Source organism: Eulemur rufifrons, chromosome 15 (genome assembly GCF_041146395.1).
Source record: "Eulemur rufifrons isolate Redbay chromosome 15, OSU_ERuf_1, whole genome shotgun sequence".
In the NCBI taxonomy this organism is placed as follows: Eukaryota; Metazoa; Chordata; class Mammalia; order Primates; family Lemuridae; genus Eulemur; species Eulemur rufifrons.
This window is the reverse complement of record NC_090997.1, coordinates 70,495,570-70,521,534: the sequence shown is the minus strand read 5'-3', so window position 1 is coordinate 70,521,534 and position 25,965 is coordinate 70,495,570. Positions and strand designations below refer to the sequence as shown.

Here is a 25,965-nt window from a genome sequence, read left to right as displayed (position 1 = left end):
CTATAGCCCACTCACAGATATCCCCTAAAAGACAGTGGTAAGAAGAAATCCTCACCGTAGGCACAGATTGGGACAGAACACTTGATATATGAAGAAAGAACTAGCCTGAAGTAAGGACATATATGTTTTCCTGTGCAGTGGTACCCTACTTGGCTGACTGGTTAGGGGCCTAGAATGAGCAAAATTATAATATTGAGTATAAAGAGTTGTGTGGACAGAAGCAGAGAGTAGAACAATGGTTACTAGAGGCTGGGAAGGGTAGTGGGGAGGTGGGATAGCTGGAGGTTGGTTAATGGACACTAAATTACAGCTAGACAGGAGGAATAAGTTCTAGTGTTCTACAGCACTGTAGGATGACTATAATTAACAACAATTTACTGCATATTTTCAAATAGCTAGAGGAGTAGATTTTGAGTATTCTCCATACAGAGAAATAGTAAATGTTTGAGGTGATGGATATGCTAATCACCCTGATTTGATCATTACACATTATATACATGCAATGAAATATCACATTATACCCCACAAATATGTACAATTATTATGTGTCAATTAAAAATAATAATAGGCTGGGCATGGTGGCTCATGCCTCTAATCCTAGCACTTTGGGAGGCTGAAGCAAGAGGATCATTTGAGGCCAGGAGCTCGAGACCAGCCTGGGCAATATAGCCAGACCCTGTCTCTACAAAAAATAGAAAAATTAGCCAGATGTTGTGGCATGTACCTGTAGTCCCAGCTACTCGGGAGGCTGAGGCAGGAGGATCTCTTGAGCCCAGGAGTTTGAGGTTGCAGTGAGCTATGATGACGCCACTGCACTCTAGCTGGGTGACAGAGTGAGACCCTGTCTCAAAATAATAATAGTAATAAAAATAAAAGAAAAAATATAGTCTTGTGGATATACCTATGAAAGTAGAAACAAATATGCACATCTTCATGCCTCACACTAATGTCTGCTGGAAAGCATTCATTACTGAGGAGGCTTTTATCAACCAGGTAGACAGGATACTCCTTGGGTAGATGTCAGCCAGCCTCTATTATTTGTATTCCAATGCTAGTGCAATGGACCCATGAACACAGCAGCTTTGTTGACAGGTATAAAGCCCATGCAAGGCCCTAATAGTATTGGTTCATTCTCACCAAGCTGCCGTTGCTACTGCTGCTACAGAAGTTCTGACTTGTCAGCAGCAAAGACCAATAACGAGTATTGGATAGAGTACTAACCCTCAAGGACACCACAAAGCACTTAGTGGAAAATTGATTACATCAGATCCCTCACCCCCCTCCCTCCAGAAAAGGGAGTGATTCATCCTTACTGGAATTACTTCCTATTCTGGATATGTGCTTGTCCTCCCTGCCCATATAGTCGCTTCTGGGATTATTATCTGAGGGCTTACAGAATGCTTTATTTACTGACATGGTATCCTGCATAGCATTACTTTGGACCAAAGGACCCACAGAAAGGAGGTATGACAAGACAACATGGGCACAAGGCTATGTGATCCACTGTTCCTACGATATACTACATTATGCACAGGTTACTGGTCTGATAGAATGTTGGAAAGGAACATTAAGGGCTCAGTTAGCTTGGGGACAACACATTCTACATAGCTGGGAGTTGTCCTATAGGATGTGGTATATGCATTTAGCCAATAACCAATATATGGTGCAGTGTATGCAATAGTTAGTATACATGAGTCTGGAAACCAAGGTGGAGAAGCAGAAATGTCTCCTCTTACCATCGTACCCAGTGACCCACTTGTAGAATTTGCACTACCTATTTCCACATCCTTAGGCTCTGTTAGACTATAGGTCTTCATTACTATTGGGTGTGGAAGGGAGAAAATCACTTCTACTAGGGGACACTGTAAGGGTCTCACAGAACCTATAGCTATGGCTACTGCCTGTTCACTTTGGCTCTTTATGCCAAAGGACTAGTAGAACAAGAAAGGCATTTCTTAATACTGGCAGGATAATTGATCCTGATTATCACGAGCGCCTAGGATTGTTGCTAAATAATGGAAGTATGGAGGGTTATTTCTAGATCTCAAAAGATTCACTGTGATTCCCCTTGTTCTTCTATGCCTGACAAAAGCACTGAATAAAAAAATTGTAGCAACCTCAGCCTGACACAGGCAAGCCAACCAACGGCTTGGATTTCTCAAGGATGAAGGCTTGGATCTCCCCACCAAGCTAATATGTTACATCAGCTGAAGTGCTCGCCAAGGGGGAGGAAAATCTTGAATGGGTTTTGAAAATCTAGAAAAAAACTTAGTGAATATCAATTATGGCTTTTGGAGCAGTTGCAGCAGGGGACATCTGCTTGCTACACTAACTCTCTTGTATGAGTTTGAGAATTAGCAGCCGGTTATGACCTTAAGGAGTTGGTGACAGAATGAATTTTATATAGGGCAGAAATGGATCTGAAAGTTTCAAGGGATAGACTGTAGAAGATACTTTTGGTGTCTTGTGCCACTTCTTCTGATTTCAGCTCCAAAGGTGCTGGACAGTTCCTGTGCATTCCGCAGCTCCCCCTCAAGTGCCTGCTGCATTTCCTGCCTTCCTGACTCACCACCGTCTCCAAAGCCACAGGAGTTCACTAAGCCCAACTGAATGACCAGACATACATGAGAGTTAAGTCCCCTGAAAGCCACCCTTAACCAATGAGTGAGGGGAGTTAGTGGATAAATGCGTCAGCCTTTTGTCGTTGGGAGGGAAAATTCTGAGATTTCTGACTACACAGTTCCTCAGAGAGTCCCTGCAGGGACCAAGTCCCAATTGACCAAAGTGGTAGCTAACTCAATAATGTATCCTTTAATGCTTTTCCTTCTCATCTCTCTTAGCTTCTCGCTTTTCAAGATGACCTAGCAAGTAAACTACTTAATTCAGTCCCTGCTTTCAGAAGAACCTAAAGCAGATGGATAAACCAGTTGACTGCTGGTTGATGGTGATGTTTATAGAAAGGATTGGCTTTGTTAAAGGAAAAGCTAATAATAGTTTTGGTAGAGAAATTGAACTTAACTAAAAATTGGAAATAAACATCTACTGTGCATGTATTATATATCAAGCATATTAGAAGGTATTCAACAACATTACCAATTGACTGATGACAGAAATGAGTTTTCTGAACTCATAGGAAAGGAACAGAAAAAAGAGAAAGCACATAACAAGAAATTAACAAATGGCAGTCAAACTCTTTTATAATGATGGCTACCAGCTTGCAGCCATCTGGATAACCACTTATCTAAAGAAATCTACAACCTTATTTAGGCTTATCTTGTGTACCATGCTTTGGTGAGTGTGTTAGGAAATGAGGGTTGCAGCATGACTGATGTGTGGTATATCCAAATACATATAACAAAATTCTTTTCTAAAAATATGAAATAATTCAACATAGGATATAAGAGAAATATAAGAAAGCCTCAAGTTCATTTAGGCCAATGTCCTCATTTTACAGATGAAGAAAAAGAGGTAGCTTAGTGGCATAATCAGACTCTGAATATCAAGATTCTAATTCCCTTTCCATTATACATGGAAACTTGCACCAAGAGAAGAGTTGTCATCTGGGAAATGGTTAACTCAAGGTAGTTTCTGTATTTGTGTGAAGTCTTACACAAAGCAGATGTGTTTGTTGATTCCACTGGAGTTCAGTTGTTTATATACATTCTATATTGATTCTGAGTCCCTTATGCTATTAAGCCTTGTAGCATGGCCTTAGATTGAGTCCCATTCAAGTATTGAATCTTCCTAAGAGGCATAACACTGTGATGCAAAACAGAAGAGAGCTCAAAAGAACCTTGGAGATCACCTTGTCAACCCCAACAGGGTTTTTGTAGATATTTAGTATCATTCTCAACTGATTGCCTAACTTGATCTCCATGATTCTTCTGGCTCAAATGGGAAGAAAGAAAATAGGAAAAAGGAGAAAGAAGAACATTTCCCCCACCTCTTCTCTCTTTCAAACCTATCCAGATGTCCTCATTAGCTAACCACAACCTCGGGTAGGAAATGACTGTTTCACCTTCACGAAGGAAGTGCTCAATAAATGCCTGTTGGTTGATGGAACAGCATTCTCTGATTGTCTATCCTCTGGAATGGATTTCCCATAAGTAGCAAGGGTATCTTTCATTGATGAAAGCAGTGTCCACTCTTTTTTATCATGGTAAAATATAAATAACATACAATTTACCATTTTAACCATTTTAAATGTATAATTCAGTGCATTAAGTACATTCACATTGCTGTACAACCATCACCTCCACCCATCTCCAGAACTTTTTTATCTTCCCAAACTGAAACTTCATGCCCATTAAATAGTAACTCCCCATTCCCCGCTCCCTCCAGCCCCTGGCAACCACTATTCTCTGTCTCTATGAATTTGACTACTATAGATACTTAATACATAAGTGAAATCATACAGTATTTGTCCTTTGGTAACTGGCTTATTTCACTTAGCATAATGCCTTTAAGGCTCATCCATGTAGCAAGTGTCAGCCTTTTTAAGGCTGAACAACATTCTGTTGTATATTCTGTATTCTGTTTATCGATTCATCTGTCAATGGACACAAGTTGCTTCCATTTTTTTATTACAGCGGAATAATGCTGCTGTGAACACTGGTGTACAAATATCTTTTCAAGTCCTTGCTTTCAATTCTTTTGGGTGTATACCTAGAGGCAGAATTGCTGGATCATATGGTAATTCTACGTTAATTCTCTGAGGAACCTCCATACTATTTTCCACAGTGGCTGTGCCATTTTACATTCCCACCAGCAGTGCACAAGAGTTCCAATTTCTCCACATAATATTTATTATTTTCTGTTTTTGTTTTGTTTTTTTGAGAATAGACATCCTAATGGATGTGAAGTGGTTTCTCATTGTGGTTTTGATTTGCACTTCCCTAATGATTAGTGATGTGGAACATCTTTTCATGTGCTTATTGGCTGTTAGTATATCTTCTTTAGAGACATGACTATGCAAGTCCATTGTCCATTTTTAATTGGGTTGTTTGTTTTTGCTGTTGTGTTTTAGGGGTTCTTTATATATTTTGGATATAAATCCCTTATAAGATACATGATCTGTGCATATTTTCTCACATTCCATGGGCTGCCTTTTCACTCTCTTGATAGTGTCCTTTGAAGCACAAAAGTTTTTGAATTTGAAGTCCAATTTATCTATTTTTCTCTTTGTTGCCTATGCTTTTGGTACACTAACTTTTGAGTTCACATCTCAATCCTAATTTTAATTCTTAACTTTAAGTGCTACTGCTTGGGGTTAAGGTTGGTTTTCTGGGGCCTGAAACATATACAATTTGGGAAGCTTAAGAAAAAAATATAAAGAATGTTATTTTTATTAATCTTTACTAAATTTTATGGTAAGACACTTGAAAGAAATCATGCAGACTTCATTAGCTTCATCATTAATCAGCTTTTGCAGCCACCACCATCACTTTCTTCTTCCCTCTCCCTACCATTTCTAACAATTCAGCAAGTATGTATAAATCTTAATTGAAATATTAGTATATGAAAATATTAGTATAAAGATATTTCTAGCCAAAGCATAACAGAACAGAGATTCTCCTATAAATAGCGTTAAACTATTATTTACTAAATCAGAAAGAACTGAGGTTTAAATTTTCTACTCATAATTCTAGCTCTATCACTAATTGCTTTTGAAAATCTGGCAACTAAACCTTTCTGATTTTCAACATGTATAAAATAAGAGGCTTGGACTTGAAGTTCCATCCCAGATCTAATAGTCAATAATTCTTTTTACTCACAGCTCATTTCTCTACCTGCTTTCAGAGCTTGTTCCTCTGTACCACCTCCATCCTGCTGTGTCAAAATTCTGCCATTACAATGAGTTCATTTCATTATTCCTTTGAGCTTGATGCTTCCATCCATTGGTTATGATTCCTTCTTAAAGAGAAGTTTTAGAACATCACAGATGGTAACCTACCTAAACTGATGCCTCTTTTCACATACCCATGGCTTCTGGTCTCCTCTTGAAAGCAATATTTACTTTCTCTTGCTGTATTCTAATTTGATTACTATATTACCTCACCTATTCTATATCCAGTTGCAACTGAACATCTCCATGGAGATGTCCCATAGGCATCTCAAACATTAAGGTATTCTACAACAAAGTAATTATCTTCCCCAACCTGCCCCTCCTTCTCTATTCTGTCTCAGGTGGAGCTCTTGACAGGTCCCTCGTCCTCAGCCTGCATGTCGTTGTCCCTTATAGTTTTACCTTATGGATGTTTCATATTATCTTTTTCTTTCTATTCTCACTGCCATATTTTAGATCAGTGGTCCATTGTCTCTCACCTGAATAAGTGCAGTAGACAAATAGCACTAGTGTCTTTGTCTGTAAAGTTGCCCCTACAATCCATTTTCCACAGTCACAAGATTTATGTAACTAAAGCACAAATCTGATTATTTCATTTGCCTGCTTAGAACCCTCAATAGCTCATGACTGCCTTCAGAATAAAGTTCTAATCCCCTCATCAAAGTATATAAGTCCCCACCTCCATGAGTAATCTTGGTACCTGCTCTACCACATGTTCTGACATCCCACTCAAAACTTTACTCTAGCCATACTGTACCACTTGCTGTTCCCTCAAAAGGTCATGCTCTCATCTCATCTCCGGGCTTTTCTCTTGCTACCCACAGAGCTTGTAGTCTACCTTCCTACCCACTTTACCTGAAAAACTCATCCACCCTCCAGGAGTACATTTGAGCATTGAGCATTACCTTCTTGTGTGTGTGAAGCCTTCTCTAACACCCTAAGGCTAGATTAAGTGCCCCTCTTGGAGTTCCTTTTACACCCCACCATGAAGTACCTTATTCTTTAATTTGTCTTCTCCATGAGACTGCTAATTTATTCAGGACAGAAATTGCTTCTTAGTCATCACTGCAGCCTAAGCACCTGGAACACCACGGCGGCCAATAAATATTTCTGCATAAACAATCTCATGAGGGAAACAGGCACTAAATAAAGATTTCTTGCCTAACTAGTTTCTGTCCTTTTTTCCCCTCTTATACATGTACCTCCTTTACTAGGTTTTTAAAAGGTGAGATTCTGGCCAATGGAATTATTGGTGTATTACCAGTTGAGCATCTCTAACTTGAAAATCCAAAATGTTGCAAAATCTGAAACTTTTTGAGCATCAACATGGCACTCAAAGAAAATGCTCATTGCAGCATTTCGGATTTTGGATTTTTGGATTTGGGATGCTGAACTGGTAAGTATAATGTAAATATTCCAATTCGAAAAAATCTGAACACATTTGGTTCCAAGCATTTTGGATAAGGGATACTCATGTACATTATTCTTTACATTTCTATTCCATACTTACAATTAAATAGAATTTTATATCAAATGACCTGTTTTATCCCATTGTAGTCGGGTAAAAATATTAAATTTATGGAATGACAGTGGGTATCTTTTGAGCATAGCATTTAGGAAAAGGCTCCTTTTGGGCTATGCCATAGAGTGATGGCAGAAACTCATATGATGGAGTTCACTGAGAATTACCAGTGGACCACGGTCACAGCTTCTAACTACCAAGTCAGAGCTGGAAGATGTTGATAACTCTGTCCCTTTTCAGAGGAAGCACTTTAGGGGTGAATAGGTTCAGTGACTCAGCTGAGGCTACACATCGGTCTCCTTATTTCCAGTCCCACGCTCTTTCCACTGTATTATAGTGACAAAAACAAAAACACCTTGTCGTAGCAAGACTTGGCTATACAAATTTAGTGAAACATAGCCTTTTGAGCATATGTTTTGGCTTGGAATATAAAGAATATGAGAGTTCTAAAATGACTGTGAATCTCCCATGCCTAGAATTTGATGAAATAACTCCAGCTCCTAATTCTCTTTAATTTCATTTAATCATTAGAGCATAAGAAAGGAGCAAAATTTTGCATATTTGTTTCCAGCCATCTCCCCTATTCAAAACCTTGGAATTAGACAACTTTTCTGGAAGGTCTGTTAGAAGGGGACTGACTAGCTGGCATCTGGGAAAAGATATAACCAATTTAAATCTTCCTTTCTGGAATGCCAACAGATCTGGAAGCGTTTCTGTAACAATGTAACACACGTGTGTGAGTTTGGAAGGAAGGGTCATGGCAGGGATTACCCCACTACTTCACTACCCACGTCTCTGGTGGGGAGGTCCCTTCTTGGGGTCCTGCGCTCACGAGGATGCACGTGGAAAGGCTGTGTAAACCGGCACGCGTTCTGCTGACCGAAGGTGACCACGGCCCCCTCTTCGCCGCCGGCCGAATTTTTTACACAAGGCCGCACGCTCGGCACTCGGGCTTGCCGCCCGCGCCTGAACTCCAGGGCACCTGCCACAGCGGGAAGCCCGCGCAGCGAGCGCCACCCGGGTGAGCCCTGAGCGGGGCGCCCCCTCCGGCCGCGGGGTGAGGCGCTGGCGCGGCGCGCGGGGCGGGGCTCGACTGCGGGGAAATGACGTAGTCGACCCCGCGCGCTCCGCGGGCCGCGCGTCCTGGTAACGGCGGCTCCTCGGCTCCCGCGTCCTCCTCTATGTCCCCGCCTTCTCCCGCTGCGGCCCGCCCCGTCTCCTCCTCCCTCCGCAGCCTGAGCTGCAGCCGTCTCGCCTGGCCCCGGGTGCCGGCTGCGAGCGGGACCCGCGGAGCCCTCGACGCCCCAGCCTGGCGCGGGCTTAGCTGCAGGCGACAGCGGGCCCGGCCCCGGGGCGCCGCCGCTGGACCCCAGGCGTCCGCCCCGCGCCGTTGTCCCTGCGGTCCCTGGCCGGCGGGACCGCCCCGTCCCTGGAAGGGGTTAGGGGTGACCGCGGGGATCGCGGGCGGGAGGGTGCCTGCGGCTGAGGGTGGGGGGCGCCGGGTGTCGGGTCGGGAAGGGGTCGCCCCGGCTCTTGCTTCCCAGACGTCGCCGCTCCGCGGGCCTCCCCCCGAGCGCGGGGACAGGTGCCCCGGCCGGGGTCTGTCGGGAAGATGGCGACCCCGGGCATGAGCTGGCAGCAGCACTATTACGGCGGCTCGGCCGCCGGGGCGGCCAAATTCGCGCCCTCGCCGACCGCCGCGCAGCTGGCTGGGCACAGCATGGACTACAGCCAGGACATGCACATGAAAATGAGCAAGAAAATCGCCCAGCTCACCAAGGTAAGGGGCGCGGCGGCGGGGCGGGCGCGGCTGCGACCCCGTGCGGGCCGCGCAGGGCTCACCTGCCCGCCGGTGAGGCAGCACGCCTGTCCCGGCGGCGAGTTGAGGGGGGCTTCTCCGAAGAAGCAACAGCCGGAGGAGACTTACCTCCAAAACCTTGCAAACTTCGGTGAACGCTGGCATCGTGAATTTAAACTAGACAGCACAGCGGCACGGCTGAGTTTATGGGACTTGCACCTCCTTGCCCTTTAGGGGTAAGCCAGCACCGAACAAATTAGGATTTACTTCCTTTATTCCACAATAAGAAATCACTTTACTTTTGCTCTCGTGCGTCTGCCAAGGCTCCACGAGGCATCACTCTCCTGTACTTATGGAGTACAGTACCGTATTTACCTAATATGACCTGAAATCCTCAAAATTAATCAGTATCTTTTATTGGTTACTTAGTTAAGAGGAGAATAAACTTTCACAGGAATGTAGGAGAGTAAAAACCTACCTTGCATGCCATTTTGGGGATTTAATGAGTCATTCCTCATCCTGACGAGATGTCAAACAAGGCTTATTAGATGAATCACACTGTGCCTGCATTCGGTTAAATGTTTCAGTCTGTCAAAAGATACTTTCAAGGAGCAAATAGCCTGCAAATTTCGCCAGCTGTAGTTTAGGATGGTACCTAAGTTAGTGAGCTTTTCTTCAAATTTAGTGAATGTTGATAATGAGAAAGAGTTGGTATCTGTGAAGCAAAAGCAGTTCAGATGCATTATATTGCTCTGTTGAGATCTCACCGGCAATCTGGCAATAAATGCTTCAGTGATTTGTGGTTGCTGAAAGTTGGATGTGGTGTACCTTAAAGTGTTTAAGCTGAGTCTACTAACCACTTGCTAGGAGTGTCAGTATGCTGAAGAGAGGTGGGCATTGTGGGGGTTACTACAAGATAGCCTCTACAGTCTGACTCGACTCCAAAATTCTCGTTGTATAGTTCCATTACTAGTTGGCACTTTTGAGAGAGTGTAATAAGACATTAGAATTGGAAGGGAGAGAAGGAGGGAAATAGGAGTGAAAAAGGGATGAAAAGAGGGTAAAGAGATTTTAGTGAAGAAATGTGATTGAGGATTGAAAGAAAAATAACATGAGAAAACTAAAGAATGAAGAAGCAAATAGACGAGCAAAAGAAAAGGTGCAAAAAAAAAAAAAAAGAAAGAAAAAAAGGTGTGGGTGCATAATAGTAAAACCCAACCATTTAAAATGAGGAAACATTTTGTGAAGTTGTTTTTTATTTTGTTTGGTTTTAGTTTTATGTCACCACCATCTCAGAGGCTGCTGCGTGTCCAGTTTTTTCTATTTCCTCTTGTGACAGAGGGTCCCCAAAATCAGGGAAAGGAAGATCTAAGAAGGAACAATAGTAGTATATTATCAGAGCATTTACACATGTGGGGCTAAAAGCCAGGCTTCCTGCAATACATAGTGTTTGGTCTTCAGAATACTGATGTCCACAATGAAGCACATGAATATTTATTCTGATTTTCTCTTATGATGTGTCCACACACCCATTGTTCTTATTTTAGATTGTAACCCTCTAGACCCCTGCTGTAAGTAATAACACTCAATAAGTTGGTACTGGGACTATGTCCTATTTAATAAAAAAGCTGTTTCTCCTCTCTTCAGTAAACTTTTTCCCTTTCTACTTATACTTTTTCAATTTCCTGTTCTTTTATCAGAAAAAAAACAGTTCAGCACCACTGGTAAAGATGGGAGTATTGAATGGAGGCTGCTGCTATCTCATTATCCTGTTATATAGCCCACTTCAAATCTAATGAGCCAACAGGATTCATGCTCCCAGGCCAGTGCTCTCACACCCCTTGAGGGCCACACCTAATCTTTACTGGGTGTTAAACTCTCTGATTTCTTACTTGTAGTTTACAGTCTCTAAACACTCCACCCCCTCTGATAAGGGCCTCAGACATTTAATCCCACATACTAGGTAGGGTTTCTCAATATCACACTACTGATATTTTGGACAGAATAATTCTATTGTTATTGGTGGGCTATTCTGTGCCTTATAGGATGTTTAGCAGTGTACCTGGCACTACTCAGTGGGTGCCAGTAGCACCTCCTCTCCCCCTGCAGTTGTGACAATAAATATGTCTCCAGACTTTACCAGATTTTCCCGGGATGGGGCAGGATATTGGGGGCAAAATCATCCCACATTATGAACCACTGACTTATACTGAAATATCTAGGGGTTCTCCCACCCCTATCTCTTGCCTTTATTTACTGAGTTAGGGCCTGAGAATGAAACAATCTGTTAATGGACTCTGTTGCAGCCAACACCCTTCAGTTTCTGAAAACATAATAAATCTTGCTTCTCTTATTTGACATTTTGAAAATTGTCAAATTTTGCAGTCACATACAATAAGTTGTAAATACCATACCATAAGCATGACATCACGAGTGTATATACACACACACACACACACACTCTCTGTTATAAACTTTACTAGTATCTGCCATATAGAATTTTCACTTGTGAAGAGTTTATTAATAAATTCTTATTAGCAAAGAAAGGTATGTTAGTAGAACTATGGTCAGAACTTAATGCTAGCTTATATTTCATAATTGGACATTATAAAGGTACCCATGAAATTGTATTTTATTTCTTTTGGAAAGGAGTCAGTAAAACTTGTCAGCATTATAGCAGCAGTACAACTAAGAGCATGCCTTGGGAATCTGACACACTGTTGGAGGAAGGGAAGAAAGGAAAGAGCAATGAACTTTTACTTGATTGGCGAAGAAGCTAGATGGTGATCTAGCTTCAGTGCTTTTGTAGCCTTGGCAGATGTTTCAAGCTCATTCTTTCACTCGTGGATCCTGTACTTCCCACCTCAGTTGCTTGAAATTTTCACTTCAAGTTCCTGAATTAAGAGCTTGCTGTGTGCCACATACAGTACAGTTCTCTAAGATAGGTTTTATCATCCCTATCTTAAAGATTAGGACACAGGCTCATGGTTTAGTGACTCACTCAGGGTCACAACACTAGTAAGTGGTGGGGTGAGAGTTTTGTCCCAAGACAGTGTGTTGTATGTGGCACATAATAGGCTCTTAATTCAGGCTAACACTAAAAAGACATATACCAACAAACACAGTGTTAATAAAATATGGATTATATATTTTAAAAATAAAATAAATTCTGGATTTAATAGCATGTGATAGTGGGGTTTTTGAGGGTTTTCTGCTAAACTCCAAAAATATGTACAATAGTCATTTTTCTCCTATTTGAATATCAAATATTAAAGGTTTCACATTTATTCTTCATTGTAGTATAGTACTGCATGTTTCAGAGATTTGGCTGGCTATGAAAGAGTAGGCATGAAATTAAATCTATTTTATAATTTTGCTCATAGTAAAGCTCAATATATTTTTAACTGAAAAGGAGGACTGGCTCTGTGTCTATTTGTTCAGATCATATTTCCTCAGAGCCTAACACAGCAGCCTCCTCATGGTAAGAAGAACAGCAGTTCTTTAAGCACCTTTTATGTAAGGGGGACTTTGCTAAACGTTAGAGCTACAGCAGGGAGCAAGACACAGTCTCTGCCTTTTAAAGTGAGGCCAGCATATTTAGGTCACTCATGTCAAGTTTTAAGAATTAATATTCCATTCTTGAGCTTTGTTGTGGCATATTTCTGGAAATGTTAATATCTGAACCATCTCACAATAGGCAGAGAGGCTGGATGGATTCAGTTATATTTTATAAAACCACATTCGTGTACTTCCGTACCCTCCACTGTGTTGACGCTTAGGTTGAAAAGCAGACCTTGTGGTACATGATTATCAACAGCTTTATTTCTGTCACTTTCAATTTACTTTTTCTCCCCTTTTTTGACCTTTTCAATTTACTCTGTGAGGCTGGTTCATCCTCTGCCATGGACAAACTTTTCTGGTTGCTCTTAGATGATATTGATAATACAAATCGTGCTTCAGTCCTCAGTTGCGAAATCTCAACTTGATTATTAAATTGTCCAGTGCCAACAAGTAAAAACTGCAGACCAAACCTGAAATAAAGATGAAGCTTCTCCTTTCATAATCACCCTTTTTCTCTGTCTGTTGCAAGGGGGAGGCCAATAATTGGGGCAGGGGGGCATCATTGGCTTTTCTCTTCTTCCTCCTTTGTCTTGCCAGTGCTGGTTTCTGACCCCTTCAAAGTTGGACAAGGAAGAAGGGAAGAGAGGAAAGAGGAGGAGCAAACTTTTGCTTGATTTGGGAAGAAGCTAGATGTTTAAAGCTCATTCTTTCACTTGTAGATCCTCTAACTCCCACCTCAGTTGCTTGAGATTTTTACCTCAAGTTCCTTGACAGTGATGCTGCATTCTTCCTCAGCATCTTGGAGCTAGCAGTACCTCCATCTTCATTTTGCTGAGGTCTGTGCAAACTCCAGATAACCCTCTTGGAGGGACCCACGTGACCCCACCCCCGCCTGCTCTGTCTCTCCCATAGAGCCCACATCTGGTCCACAGGCACACTCATTCTTTGCCCAAACTGTAGCAGTGGTTCCAGTGCAGCCATCTCTCTTGTTCTCGCATGGCTCTTCATCCAGCTTTTCATCCTTTTGATTTTCCCAGGATGAATCAGGGCCAGGTCAGTAGATTCTTCAAAGTGCTTGCCACACATATCGAGCTCCTCAAAGGGTCTCTCGAAGCCTTGTCTCCCAGGGTTTATGTGTGGGACAAGCACCTTCTTGCTTGAAGGCACAGGCCCGTGTTACCATAACTTTCCCCAAGGAAATCTTCTCCAACACCCGGCTCTGTAATCTCCATAATGGCCCTTCTCACTACTGGTGGAGGTAGAAAGTAGTACTTGCTTTGGAATGTCAGTTCTAATATAAGGTAGAGTATAAATTTCCAAAGAGCAGAAAGTAGTTTCTTTGTGTTCTCTGTGCTTAGCATCAAGTCCTCTTTTAATACCCAGATTGTGGCCTTTCTACCTAAAACTGCCATGACCAACTAGCCCTTGTTGGACTTTTCTTATTCTAAATTAACATTTATTGCCTGTACTTCTTATTTGACACTTTTTTCTCTTTTTTTTTTTTTGATCCTCAGTTACAGAATGCATTATTTGACATTTAGTAACACGAATTTGCAAATACTGTTTATTGTGTTTATAAATATACTTTGTTTCTTTTCTTTTTTGGGAGTGGGGTATGGTGTCTCACGCTGTTGCCTAGGCTAGAATGCAGTGGCATCATCATAGCTCACTGAAAGCTCAAACTCCTGGGCTTAAGCGATCCTCCTGCCTTAGCCCCCTTAGTAGCTGGGACTATATGCGAGTGCCACCACACCCAGCTAATTTTTCTATTTTTTGTAGAGATAGGATCTTGCAGTGTTGCTCAGGCTGGTCTTGAACTCCTGGACTCAAGTGATCCTCCTGCCTTAGTCTCCCAAAGTGCTAGGATTACAGGTGTGAGTCACTGTGCCTGGCCCCAAAATACCTTGTTTCTTACTGTGACTGGACGTTTCTCAGCTGTAGGGACTGTATCTTACATTTCATGTACCCTTAATATGAATGCTTTGCACATAGTATAAAAGTTTAATAAGTATTTATTGAAAAAGATGGTGGTGATGATATACCAAGTGATTTTTTTATGAAGTAGAGAAAGTATTTTTGAGGAATTGTGTCTTCTACTCTTCTGCGTTCATGATAGATCATTTCAGCTGAGTTAAATTATTATTAAATATTTAGATGTTTATTGGCTGCTCTAAACTGCTTTAAAAATCTGTATTATTTTCTAATGTACTTATACTTTTGATGTAAAAATAATATAAAGCTCTTTGTCTAAAATATAAAGCTTTTGTCATTTTGAAATGTAGGTAATTAATATACTAGTTTCTTAGCAAGTATAAAAAAGTCTTCATTTGGTAGTCAAAGTGCTTTTCAATAGTTCTTCTAGTAATGAAATAAGGATCTCATTTTCCACACTCTCACTGGTATCACAGAACACAAACACATATACACACACATACACACACACAGTCAAAACACACAAATTTGATAAGCAAAACAGTTTTGCTTTACTCTTTAACACCACTAGCTTTAGACTCAGGCAAAGACAGCAAAAAAAAAAAAGTCTTATGTTGAATCATTTAATACTAACTCTGCATTTACTGTATCTAAAACCAGAATGTATTTATATAATACCAAAACCAGTGAAATTTTCAAACAGTCCTATTTTCTCTACATCAAACAAAACTGATTTTACACTAATTGGTTTGTTTGAATTACCTAGATACTGCTTCATAATAATATTCAGTTTTGGTTATGACTTGGGCTTTTGAACTGGAGTTATAAGTAGCTTCATAAAACATACCAGTTGGCTGTGTTTCAGCTTAGCACTGGTACATGCTGAATGCAGCATCTTTTTTTTCTCCTTTGTTACATTACAGCTTTGCCATGCTTGTAGCAGTAGCTTGGGTATAATCTTTTAGTCAATAGTTGAGTGGTTTGGATTAATTTCTTGTATTTTACTGATGGACAGAAAAGCATGATATCCTATTCATTAATTGTCCAAAAACCTAAAAAGGAGCTGCTTTTGGAGTTAAAGGTTTAGAGCTGTTAGAAACCTTAGATTCTAACCATCCTAACCTTCTCATTTTATCGGTGTGGAAGTTGAGGGCCCAAAGTCATTTGAAGATGTCTCTGGTAGAACCGGAACTCAAACCCAGGTCTCTGGTTTGGTCTAAGAGGGGGCAGCTACACTGGCTGGTTTCTCTTGCCTGTGTCTCCTTCTTTCTAATATTGCTTATTTGATAAAAGGACACAGAGTTGTTGGGGTTTTTTTCCATGTTTGAACCACGTTTTACTCTCCATCTGATTCACAGATTTTTTTTTTTTTTATAAGACTGAGACCGATATGCCTCTCCGTCACACTGTAAAATCTTCTGGGTTTATAGGTTGTATATTTTGTAACTGTGGCTTGGTAACTTTGTAACAGAGCTGTATTTTAGTGTGTGTTCTCAGATAAATGTCATAATATTTTCATGTTTTTATTAACAACTTTAGTCATCCCAGACTTTAAACATTTTTAATTACATTGATTCAGAGATTGCCATACTTGGTGTGAAAGTTACTACTATTGTTATTTTAAATGTTTTTCCTTTGCTTCTTTCTTAATTGGATTGTTGCTTAGACCCCATTCCTGAAGGCAGTAAGTTGGAAGTTTTTCTGTTTTTATCTATTAATATTTTACTCTCTCTGTTTTGTTTGTTTGTTTATGGAGCTCTTTTGCCATCCTGTAATTGCTGGTGTCTTAAAAAAAATGGTATGAAGGATAAAGGTTCTGCAGAAATATGTGATTGCAGTAGTCTGTTTGTTTTAATTAACTTAATCAGTAAATAACCTATGCTTTAATTTTTAAAATTATGGGCATTTCTGAACATTTTGTATCTTAAGTTTGAGATAAGAATGAAAAATAACATGGGCCTATAAAACCAGTTAGATTCTGAATGACAATAGGAGATAATGGGGTGAGGAGAGGATTGGTAAAATACTGTAAATTCTGCCCTTTTTGTTGATCTTATGAGATATTTTTTAAAAATCACTTATTTATGAGCATCCAAATAAATTTGAAGATTATGCCTTGAAATGGTATTGATATGAATGATGGAAATTTGTAATGCCATACTTGTTTTTTCACCACAGAAAGTTTCTATCCCGCAGGCCACTTATGAATGAAAAGGACATTAAGTAAATCTGTCAGAATTGGTGACCCACACCCCTTTTTGGGGATAGACTCCTGAGGGAGATAATTGTTAACTGAATTCAGGATTAAAAAAAAATATCATAAATGGTGGTTTGAGGTGGAGAAAATATTACTATCAGATTTATATTTTACATTTCAAGTCTGATCTGAGCCATATGGGCTTTTTTAGATTGACCTGGGAACTTAACAGTTCTTTAAAATATTAATAGAGAATATTCTATGACTGCCAAATCAATTAATAAAAATGAATTTTGGGAACACTGACCTTTGCAAGTTGGGGATTTTCGGTTATAATATTTTGGTATGTTTAACATTTGAGATTCAAACAAATATTTTAGGAAATCTTTTATTCTAATAGCTTTTTATTAATTATATCAGTGAGTGACTGTCATTTGTATGCTGTATTTTATTAGTGATTACATCTTTCTTTCCTACCAAAACTTTAACAAGAATGTATAAAAAGTAGTTGAATATATGAAATTTTTTGTCCTATATCTTTTACTGTTGTCATTTTGAGATATAAATGGAAGCTGAAACTACCAAAGAAGCAATAGTAAATGGGAAAACAAGACTTAGTGGTCAACAATAATATATGGGATTTGCATATTTTAGACTTGTTTACTATGTGCCACCCATTTATTATAAAGGAGATGTTATTCTAATGATTTTGACTTTAATTTTAATTTTTTAAATTTCTTTATATTTTTTATTTGTACAAATTTGTGGGGTACATGTGAAGTTTTGCTACATGTTTATAATGTGTAGTGAACAAGTCAGGGTATTTAGGGTGTCCATCCCCTGAGTACAATACGTATTTAACTGTTGTCACCCTACTCCGCTATCAAACATTGAATTTATTCCTTCTATCTAACTGAATCTTTGTACCCTTTAGGGCACTTCTCTTCATCCTTCCCCACTTCTATTCACCCTTCTCAGTCTCTGTTATCTATTTTCCTACTCTTTACCTCCGTGTGATCAAATTTTTTAGCTCTCACATATTAATGAGAATATGTAATATTTTTTGTCTTTTTAATTATAGCCATTCTGACTGGTGTAAGACGCTGTCTCATTGTGATTTTTGATTTGCATTTCTCTGATGGTTAGTGATGCTGAGCATTTTTTCATAGATCTGGTGGCCATTTGTCCTAATGATTTTTAAATTTGCTAATCCGTACTGCTTATTTGTATGTACCATCTCTATATTGAGGTTTATGGTTTTAAAGTATAACATTTCATCCATAAAGTACATTGTTAGCGTTTAATTTATCAACAAAATTGATAATTTTAGTAAAATATTAGGATAAATTCCTATGTGTTCTAAATTATTGGAGACTGAGTTATTTTAGTTAATGGGAAGTTACCATAGGGATTAAAATATTCCACCTTCTAATTCAATAATATTAATACACTTACATATAAACCATACCATTCATAAATTACACTGGAGTTCTTCATCACCTCCAGATCATCAGTAGATGTATAGGAAATTAGGCCAAATCTATAAATGTTGAAATTTTATTTCTGAATAAGTTCTGTTACTTCCCTTTTTATTGTCATGTCTTCCTTTTTTATAATATGAAATGCAAAGTTTGAATATGCACAAATTCTAGAAATTGGCCTTTCTGGCTAAGCAGATTTAGTTTATTCTGGTGAGTATATATCTGTTTATTCACAGGTATTTGCATTTCTTTTTCTTTCTGTACTCTGTTACAGTGGCATCATCATAGCTCACTGCAACTTCAAACTCCTGGGCTCAGTAGATCCTCCTGTATAAGCCTCCCGAGTAGCTGGGACTACAAGTGTGCTCTACCACATCCAGCTAATTTTTCTATTTTTTGTAGAAGCTGGGTCTTGCTTTTGCTCAGGCTGGTCTCAAACTCTTGAGCTCAAGGAATCTTCCCACCTCAGCCTCCCAGAGTGCTAGGATTACAGGCCTGAGCCACCGCACCAGGCCCATATTTGCATTTCTTATCCTGTTCTTCCTTAAGCACAGTCTTAACAGAATCTCATTTCTTTCAGAAAACATTTCATGATGAAAATACTAAATAGTATTATTTTCTTACTCTTAGATGTTTTGTCTAGTGAAACACTGTATAAACAAAGTATGTGTAGTTTTAGGGAGAAGTTGTGTGTTTGTGTGTGAGTGTATATGTTAATGGTTTACTCAGTAATAAAGGAAGATGTACTTAGATATAACTGAAATAAACATGTTGGTCCATGTGTTTGTTTAATTTGTTGAATGCCTAGTACGTAAGACATTGTGCTAGGTACTATTAATTATTTAATACAATTTATTATTTCACTTTGGACTATAAAGTTTTCTCATTTTCTTCAACAAATTTGAGAAAATATAGCCAGAATATATATATATATATAACTCATATATATTAATTACAGTATACTTATCAAAAGAATAATTCTGATGAATTTTAAATGCATCATTACGGGCAATCTTTTCTGTTTGGTTTGGTTCTTATGGGATAGAATTTACATGCCTGCATTTCTTAGATAAACTATGCTGGTGCCTTCCAACTTCTTTAATAAGGTTTTGATGCCTCTGTTGACACATTTTCTGGTTATAAATCTCTGTAGTGTATTTGACCTGTGGGTAGAGAGGGTAAAGGGAAATTACAGTCTTCTGAAACCTGGGAGTTAATGTGTCTGTGGTAGGTCTAGGTTCCTCATGGACAGGCAGAGAGCCACATTCCCAGAGCCCAGTGCCCATCACGTGGGTCAGAGGTTTGGTGCAGTGAGTTAGATCCTTGTTTGAATTTCAGCTTCACTACTTACTAATGTGTGACCTTTTGCTTTAACTTCTCAGGACCTCAGTGTCCTCATCTATAAAATGAGAATAACAAAGCCCACCTCATAGAATTACTGTAAAGATTAAAGGAGATTATTAGCTTAGGAGAGAGGGAGTTAGTAAATATCAATTTCTACCTACTCTCCAGTCCCCCTGCCCCTTGGTTCAGCCTCTGCTGACATAGTCTGTAACAGTATTTTTTAAAAAATATATTTTCTTTTCTGATGGAGATGAATTCTACATTATTAGGGGCCACAGCTATCAAAAGTAAAGGTTGAGCAGCAATTAAAATATAGTCAATTTTCATTATTTATGTAGTTATGTCCCATGTTCTGGGGAAGTACAGAGCTGGGTTCCTGACAGTCTCTGGTCACATTTCCATCAACTAATCAATACATAACCTCGTTTTATGTGTGTTTCTATTTAAAACACCTTATTTAATGTATATTGTTGACACATTGGCAGTGAACTCCCAGCCAATAGCACTATGTAACTCATGCCTGAATGAAGCTTATTTAACACACCATAAGTGTTAGATTTTGGGGTTACATATAGATTTTAGCAAGTAGGCAGATTTGCAAATATGGAGTCCATGAATAATGAGGATCGACTGTATGTAAAAATGGAAGCAGAACTTTTGCATCTGCTGTTTACTTAGCTCCTTCTCTGGTTTGTCAGCTGTTGTCATGGGCCTATGTGACTATGACTCTTATTACCACCCTAAACACCCTCACAAGAATGTGACTTTCACTCTTATTATCTCCTAAACACCATCAGATGAGAGGGGTGGGAGGGATAGTGGGGGCAGGAATACTCATCTTTTGTGGGAGTTGCCAATCACCTAGCAGCAACCCTACAATCATACACTTGGGATGAAATTACAATCAGGTTCTCTCCTTGTATGTTAATTGTAGTGTTCATAATCTGAACTTAAATCTGCCACATTACCCTAGGTCAGAAAAAGGAAAAAAATATATAAATTATTCCAGGGCATGGAGCAAAACCTTTAAAAATCTAATGCTGATTTATTTTAAATAAAGTCTTATCTTTTATAGTCGTCATTTGCTTAAAACATGCTTGCAGTTACTTCCTTCCTAGCATAAACTGTCACTGTGGGAGGTGGTTTTGTTAAAAGCCTTTATCTAGGTATATAGAGATTAGTTGAAATCTTATGCAGTCTGAGGGTATAGCACATATGGTTGATGTTTCCTGATTAACCTTATGCAACATATAGAAAACTTTTAAAAAACTATTCAAATATAGAATGTCTAGACAGTCTTATTGGTTTCTATTCTGACATATGCATTCTTTAAATAACTTAGAAGTACTTTCAATGTTTTTAATAGTAGCATATTTTCATATCTGTCTGCACTGTCTTGTCCCAGTCCCCTGGTGATTATCAAAAAATACTGGTGATTGACCTTTCACCAGTATTTTTTGATAATCACCAGAGGACTGGGACAAGACAGTGCAGACAGATATGAAAATATGCTACTATTAAAAACATTGACAAAGACACATGTACGCGAATGTTTATAGCAGCACAATTCACAATAGCAAAGATGTGGAAACAACCCAAATGCCCATCAATACATGATTGGATTAGTAAACTGTGGTATATGTATACCATGGAATATTACTCAGCTATAAGGAATGATGAAGATACAACATCTCTATGGTTCTCCTGGAGAGAGTTGGAACCCATTATATTAAGTGAAGTATCCCAAGAATGGAAAAACAAGCATCACATGTACTCACCAGAAAATTGGTTTCCCTGATCAACACCTAAATACAAATCTGGGAACGACACCAATTGGACATCAGACTGAGGTGGGGGGTGGGGGAGGGGATGGGTGTATGCCTATACAATGAGTGCATTGCGCACCGTTTGGGGAGTGGTGACTCGGGAAAGGGGGGGTGGGGAAAAAATATGAAACTGTTGTTTTTAACTTGCACTGTTCACTTAATAATTTATCATGAATATTTCCCATATTATTTCATATCATTGTACAAGAAATAATGTATACATTATGAGGACATACTGTATCTACAAGATATACTGTTAGACTCTTTGATTCTGTAAAATTAAATTGAAAAAAAAAATTATTTTGGCTATTCTAGGTCTTTTGCATTTTCATACAAATTTTAAGATTTTCTGTTAAGTTTCACAAAAATGCATGCTGAGATATTGACTGAAATTACATTGTCTATAGATCAATTTGAGAATTGACATGTTGACAATTATGACTCTTCTGAATCATGAGCAAGTTATATTTCTACATTTACTTAGGTCTTCTTTAATTTCTTTCAGCAATGTTGTTCAGTGTTGTTAATGTACAGGCCTTGCACATTTTTGTTAGATTTACTCCAAAGTTTTTTTACTTTTTTATGCTATTGCAATTTTTTTAAATTTCAGTATTCAATGCTACATTTTTAGTGTATAGAAATACAATTTTTAAATATTGACCTTATATCCTGCAATATTGCTAAAATCATTTATGAGTTTTAAGACCTTTGTTGTTGATTTTATTGGATTTTATGCAAAGATGAACTTGTCTGTAAATAAAAAATTTTACTTCTTCCTTTGCAAAAAAAAAAAAAAAGAATTTCCTTGCCAAATAAATTTGGGGAAAGGTTCAAAAAAAAAAAAAAAATACTGGTGATTATCAGAAAAAGGAGCCCAGGTAAGAGCACTACTGAGGTCATGAGGGAGTTAGCAAAGATAACTGGCCTGGAATAAATAACTGTTTGATCTGGAGCCAAGCCCATCATTTTAATATTGCTCTCTTTAGGACCATATATATCTTTAACATTCAATCCTAAATCACTCTTGCTATTTGTTTTCTTTATTTCTATTTCTGGAATTGTGGAGCATTGCTAGAGAAAAATATGGAAGTAAACTGTAGCTGAATAATGCCCTCTCCCACACCCCTTGATGTCCACATACTAATCCCTGGAACCTGTGAATGGGTTATCTTACATTTACAGATGTGATTAAAGATTTGGGGATGGGGAGATTATCCTTGATTATTTCACTGGGGCAAGTGTAATCACAAGGATCCTTCTAGGTGAAAGAGGGAGGCAGAAGAGTCAGTGTCAGAGTGATAGCATATGAGAAAGACTTGACCAGCCATTGCTGGCTTTGAAGATGGAAGAGGCCACAAGCAAAGAAATGCAGGAGGCCTCTAGAGAACCTAGAAAAGGCAAGGAAATGGATTTTTCCCAAGAGCTTGCAGATTTTAGCTCAGTAAAACTCTTTTCAGACTTCTGACCTCCAGAATATTAAGATTAGTAAATTTTTATTGCTTTAAGCCACTGACTTTGTGGTAAATTACTATAGCAGCAGTAGGAAAGTAACACATGGTCTTATAAGGCTCACTCTATACAATCATGTAATACAATTATCTGATCACCCAGTATTGCTGCCCTATCTGATAATGCTGTCTCTCTGAATTGTCCACAACTGTAGACAATTGTGCCCTCTCCTCTTTATCTGTACACATTGGGTAGATAAGCTGTTTTCTGTTTTATTGAAACTATCAAGACTATCAATCTTAAGTTACTTGTCTATAAAGATACTGGGCTTATTCATTCCTTAAGAAAACTTTCTCTTGGTCCTGCTGCCTTAATGCTCATGTATTGCTGCTATTCTGTGTCTTAAATAGATTGCTCTTGACAGGGGCAGATGGGAATCAAGGAAACTAATTGGGAGGTTATTGTAATAGTCAGGCCACCATGATAACCACTACACTATGTGTGATGAGGCACAGTAATCAGTATAGCTCTGTGAGCCACAGTGAGGCCATCTTGTATGCAGGCTAGTGCAGCCATCTTGTGTACGAACTCACTGTTGTGTAAAGTTAAAAAAAATTTATACAGTGATTAATTTGTAAGTGATTGTTTAAAATCATTAGGTGTATAGTTACATTGTACTACACTTGGCAGTTCCTTGGGAAAATGTTCCTTGGATGTTCCATAAGGAAATGTTCCTTGATTTAATGGATGCTATCTGCTTCTGTAAGTTTGCTTGCTTATGAATTATTGTAATCAACATGTTTTTTTTTAGCCATATGTGTATTGTTAGTATTGTTAGTGGTGAAGGTATATAACCCCTGCTCACTTTAAGCTCGGGGCCATTCTCTGTCTCTGGACTTTCCCAGGACAGGGGGTGGTCGCTGGCCAGCTAATAAAGACTCCTAATTTGGCTCAATTCGGTCTTTAGGTGGTCATTTCTCGCATCTTAGGCTATAACACTATGGAAACTCAGCAGGTTATTGTAATAGTATTGGTGAGAAATTATGATTTAGAACAATGGCGGCAGAGAGAGAGGAAATTTGAGAAATCTCAAATCTGAGGGACAGATTTGAGAAATATTTTGGAGATAAATTTGTCAGGACTTTGTGACAATTTATTGTAGGAGAAGATTGAGGATAACAGATCTCTGTCACATACGAGGTACTCAAGTATTTGTTGAATGAATGAGGACATGAATGAGTGACTGAATGGACAATGTCAGTTGAAATAGGAATACAAGAACATATATTAGTTATGTACTGCTGTGTAACAAATTATCCTCAAATTTAGCAGCTTAATACAACAAACATTTATTATCTGACACAGTTTCTGAGATTCAGAAGTCCAGGTGGCATTTATCTGAGTGGTTCTGGCTTAGGGCTTCTCATGAGGTTGCAGTCAAACTGCTGGCCAGGGCTGTGGTCTCTGAAGAGTTCATTGAGACTGAAGGTTGTACTTTTGAGTTCACTTTTCTGGCTGATAGTAGGAGACTTTAATTATTTACCACGTGGGTCTCTCCATAGCAAATGATTTGAGGGTTGAGAAAGGAGAAGAGCCCAAGATGGAAGCCATAGTCTTTTCATAACATAACGTGGAGTGACGTCATCACCTTTGCTGTATTCTGTTAGGTTGCATAAACCAACCATGGTACAGTGGAAGAGGTGGCTACTCAAAGATTTGAATATTTTGGAGATAGAGATCACTGGGGGTCATTTTGAAGGATTGTTACCCCAAGAGAGAAGCAGAATTGAGACATAGTAAGTTCAGACAGTTTGAGATAACCATGTATTAATACATCCAGGTAGAAATATTTAGCAAGCATTTGGATGTGTGTCTATGTCAAAGGAAGAGATCAATAGTAGAAATAAAAAAATTAAAAGTCATTACCATATACGTGATAATTAAAATCATGAGTTGTTGGTTGAGTCCTTAAACAGAGCAGAAAACATTTGGAATAGTTGCTGAGGAAAGGAGGGGAACAGAGCTGACCAGAGACAGATGAAAGGATCAGTAAGATATGTGGTTGTCCCAAGAGGAGTTAGACGTGATATTTGGTATCAGTTTGAATGCTTTGCAGTTTTCCACAAAGTCCTGTGCAGTCCCGTAGAGAAAACTGTTCAGCGTGTGGAGGAGAGAAGCAGGCAGGTTCTTACAGGATCAGTCCAGAGCCTGAGTTTTGCCTGCTAGGTACAGCCAAAGAACTGGGTTTTAAGAGAGTTAAAGAGCTTCTGTAGAGTAATTTGGTTAATCTACCATTAGGTTACTATGTAGGGAAGGGTGTGAGGCTAGGGTGGAGCTAACAGATTAAGAGAAAATTTCAGGATTGAGAGAACCATTGTTGTGTGTGAAGATGATGCCTAGAGGTTGAGGGATGAAGACAAGGAGTTGCAGCATAAGAGGAGGCTATGTTAAGACTTCTGAGGTAGAGAATGTTATAACAAGATCCAGGGTACAGTCTTGAGAATGTTTATGGGGGGTGAAGGCTATTAGAGTTAGGAATCCCAAAGGACTGTAAGTCGAACATTTTGGATTCCACATGCATTTCGAAATCTCCAAAGATAATAGCAGGGTTTGGATAGAAGGGAAGTTTGTGTCTCATTCCTAAATCTACACTGAGGAGGGTGGTGACCTGGAGGCTGGTTTATTACTATGACAAGGCAGGTCAGGTGATAAAGCTGAGTAGTGGGACTAGTCATAAAGCAAGAGGCATTTTTCATTAAAGGAAGAATAACGATTTGGAGTAATAACAGTAAACGCCATTTTTTGACCAACCATTACATGCAGTTTTCTTACGCTGTGTAATTTCTTGCTTACCATAGTCCCATGAGGTGGATGTTAGCTTTCGTGAGGAAGCGGAGTGTGAGAGAGGTTAAGTGATTTGCTCTAGGCCATGCTGCTTGAATCTAGATTTGTCTGACTGTGCCATGTTGCCTTTTTTAGAAGGCAGCTTTGGGCAGCTAGGTGAAATCCC

At 39.1% G+C, this 25,965-nt stretch overlaps 1 protein-coding gene across 1 annotated transcript in view; it reads left to right on the top strand.

Moving 5' to 3' along the window:
- The first annotated feature begins 8,617 nt into the window (after positions 1-8,617).
- The window catches only part of FAM184A (family with sequence similarity 184 member A), a 101,481-nt gene continuing 84,133 nt past the window's right edge, over positions 8,618-25,965 (top strand). Inside the window, exon 1 of the mRNA XM_069488099.1 lies at positions 8,618-9,147. Coding sequence (XP_069344200.1) covers positions 8,980-9,147 — 168 coding nt within the window. The 5' untranslated portion in view covers positions 8,618-8,979. The remainder of the gene's footprint in view (positions 9,148-25,965) is intronic.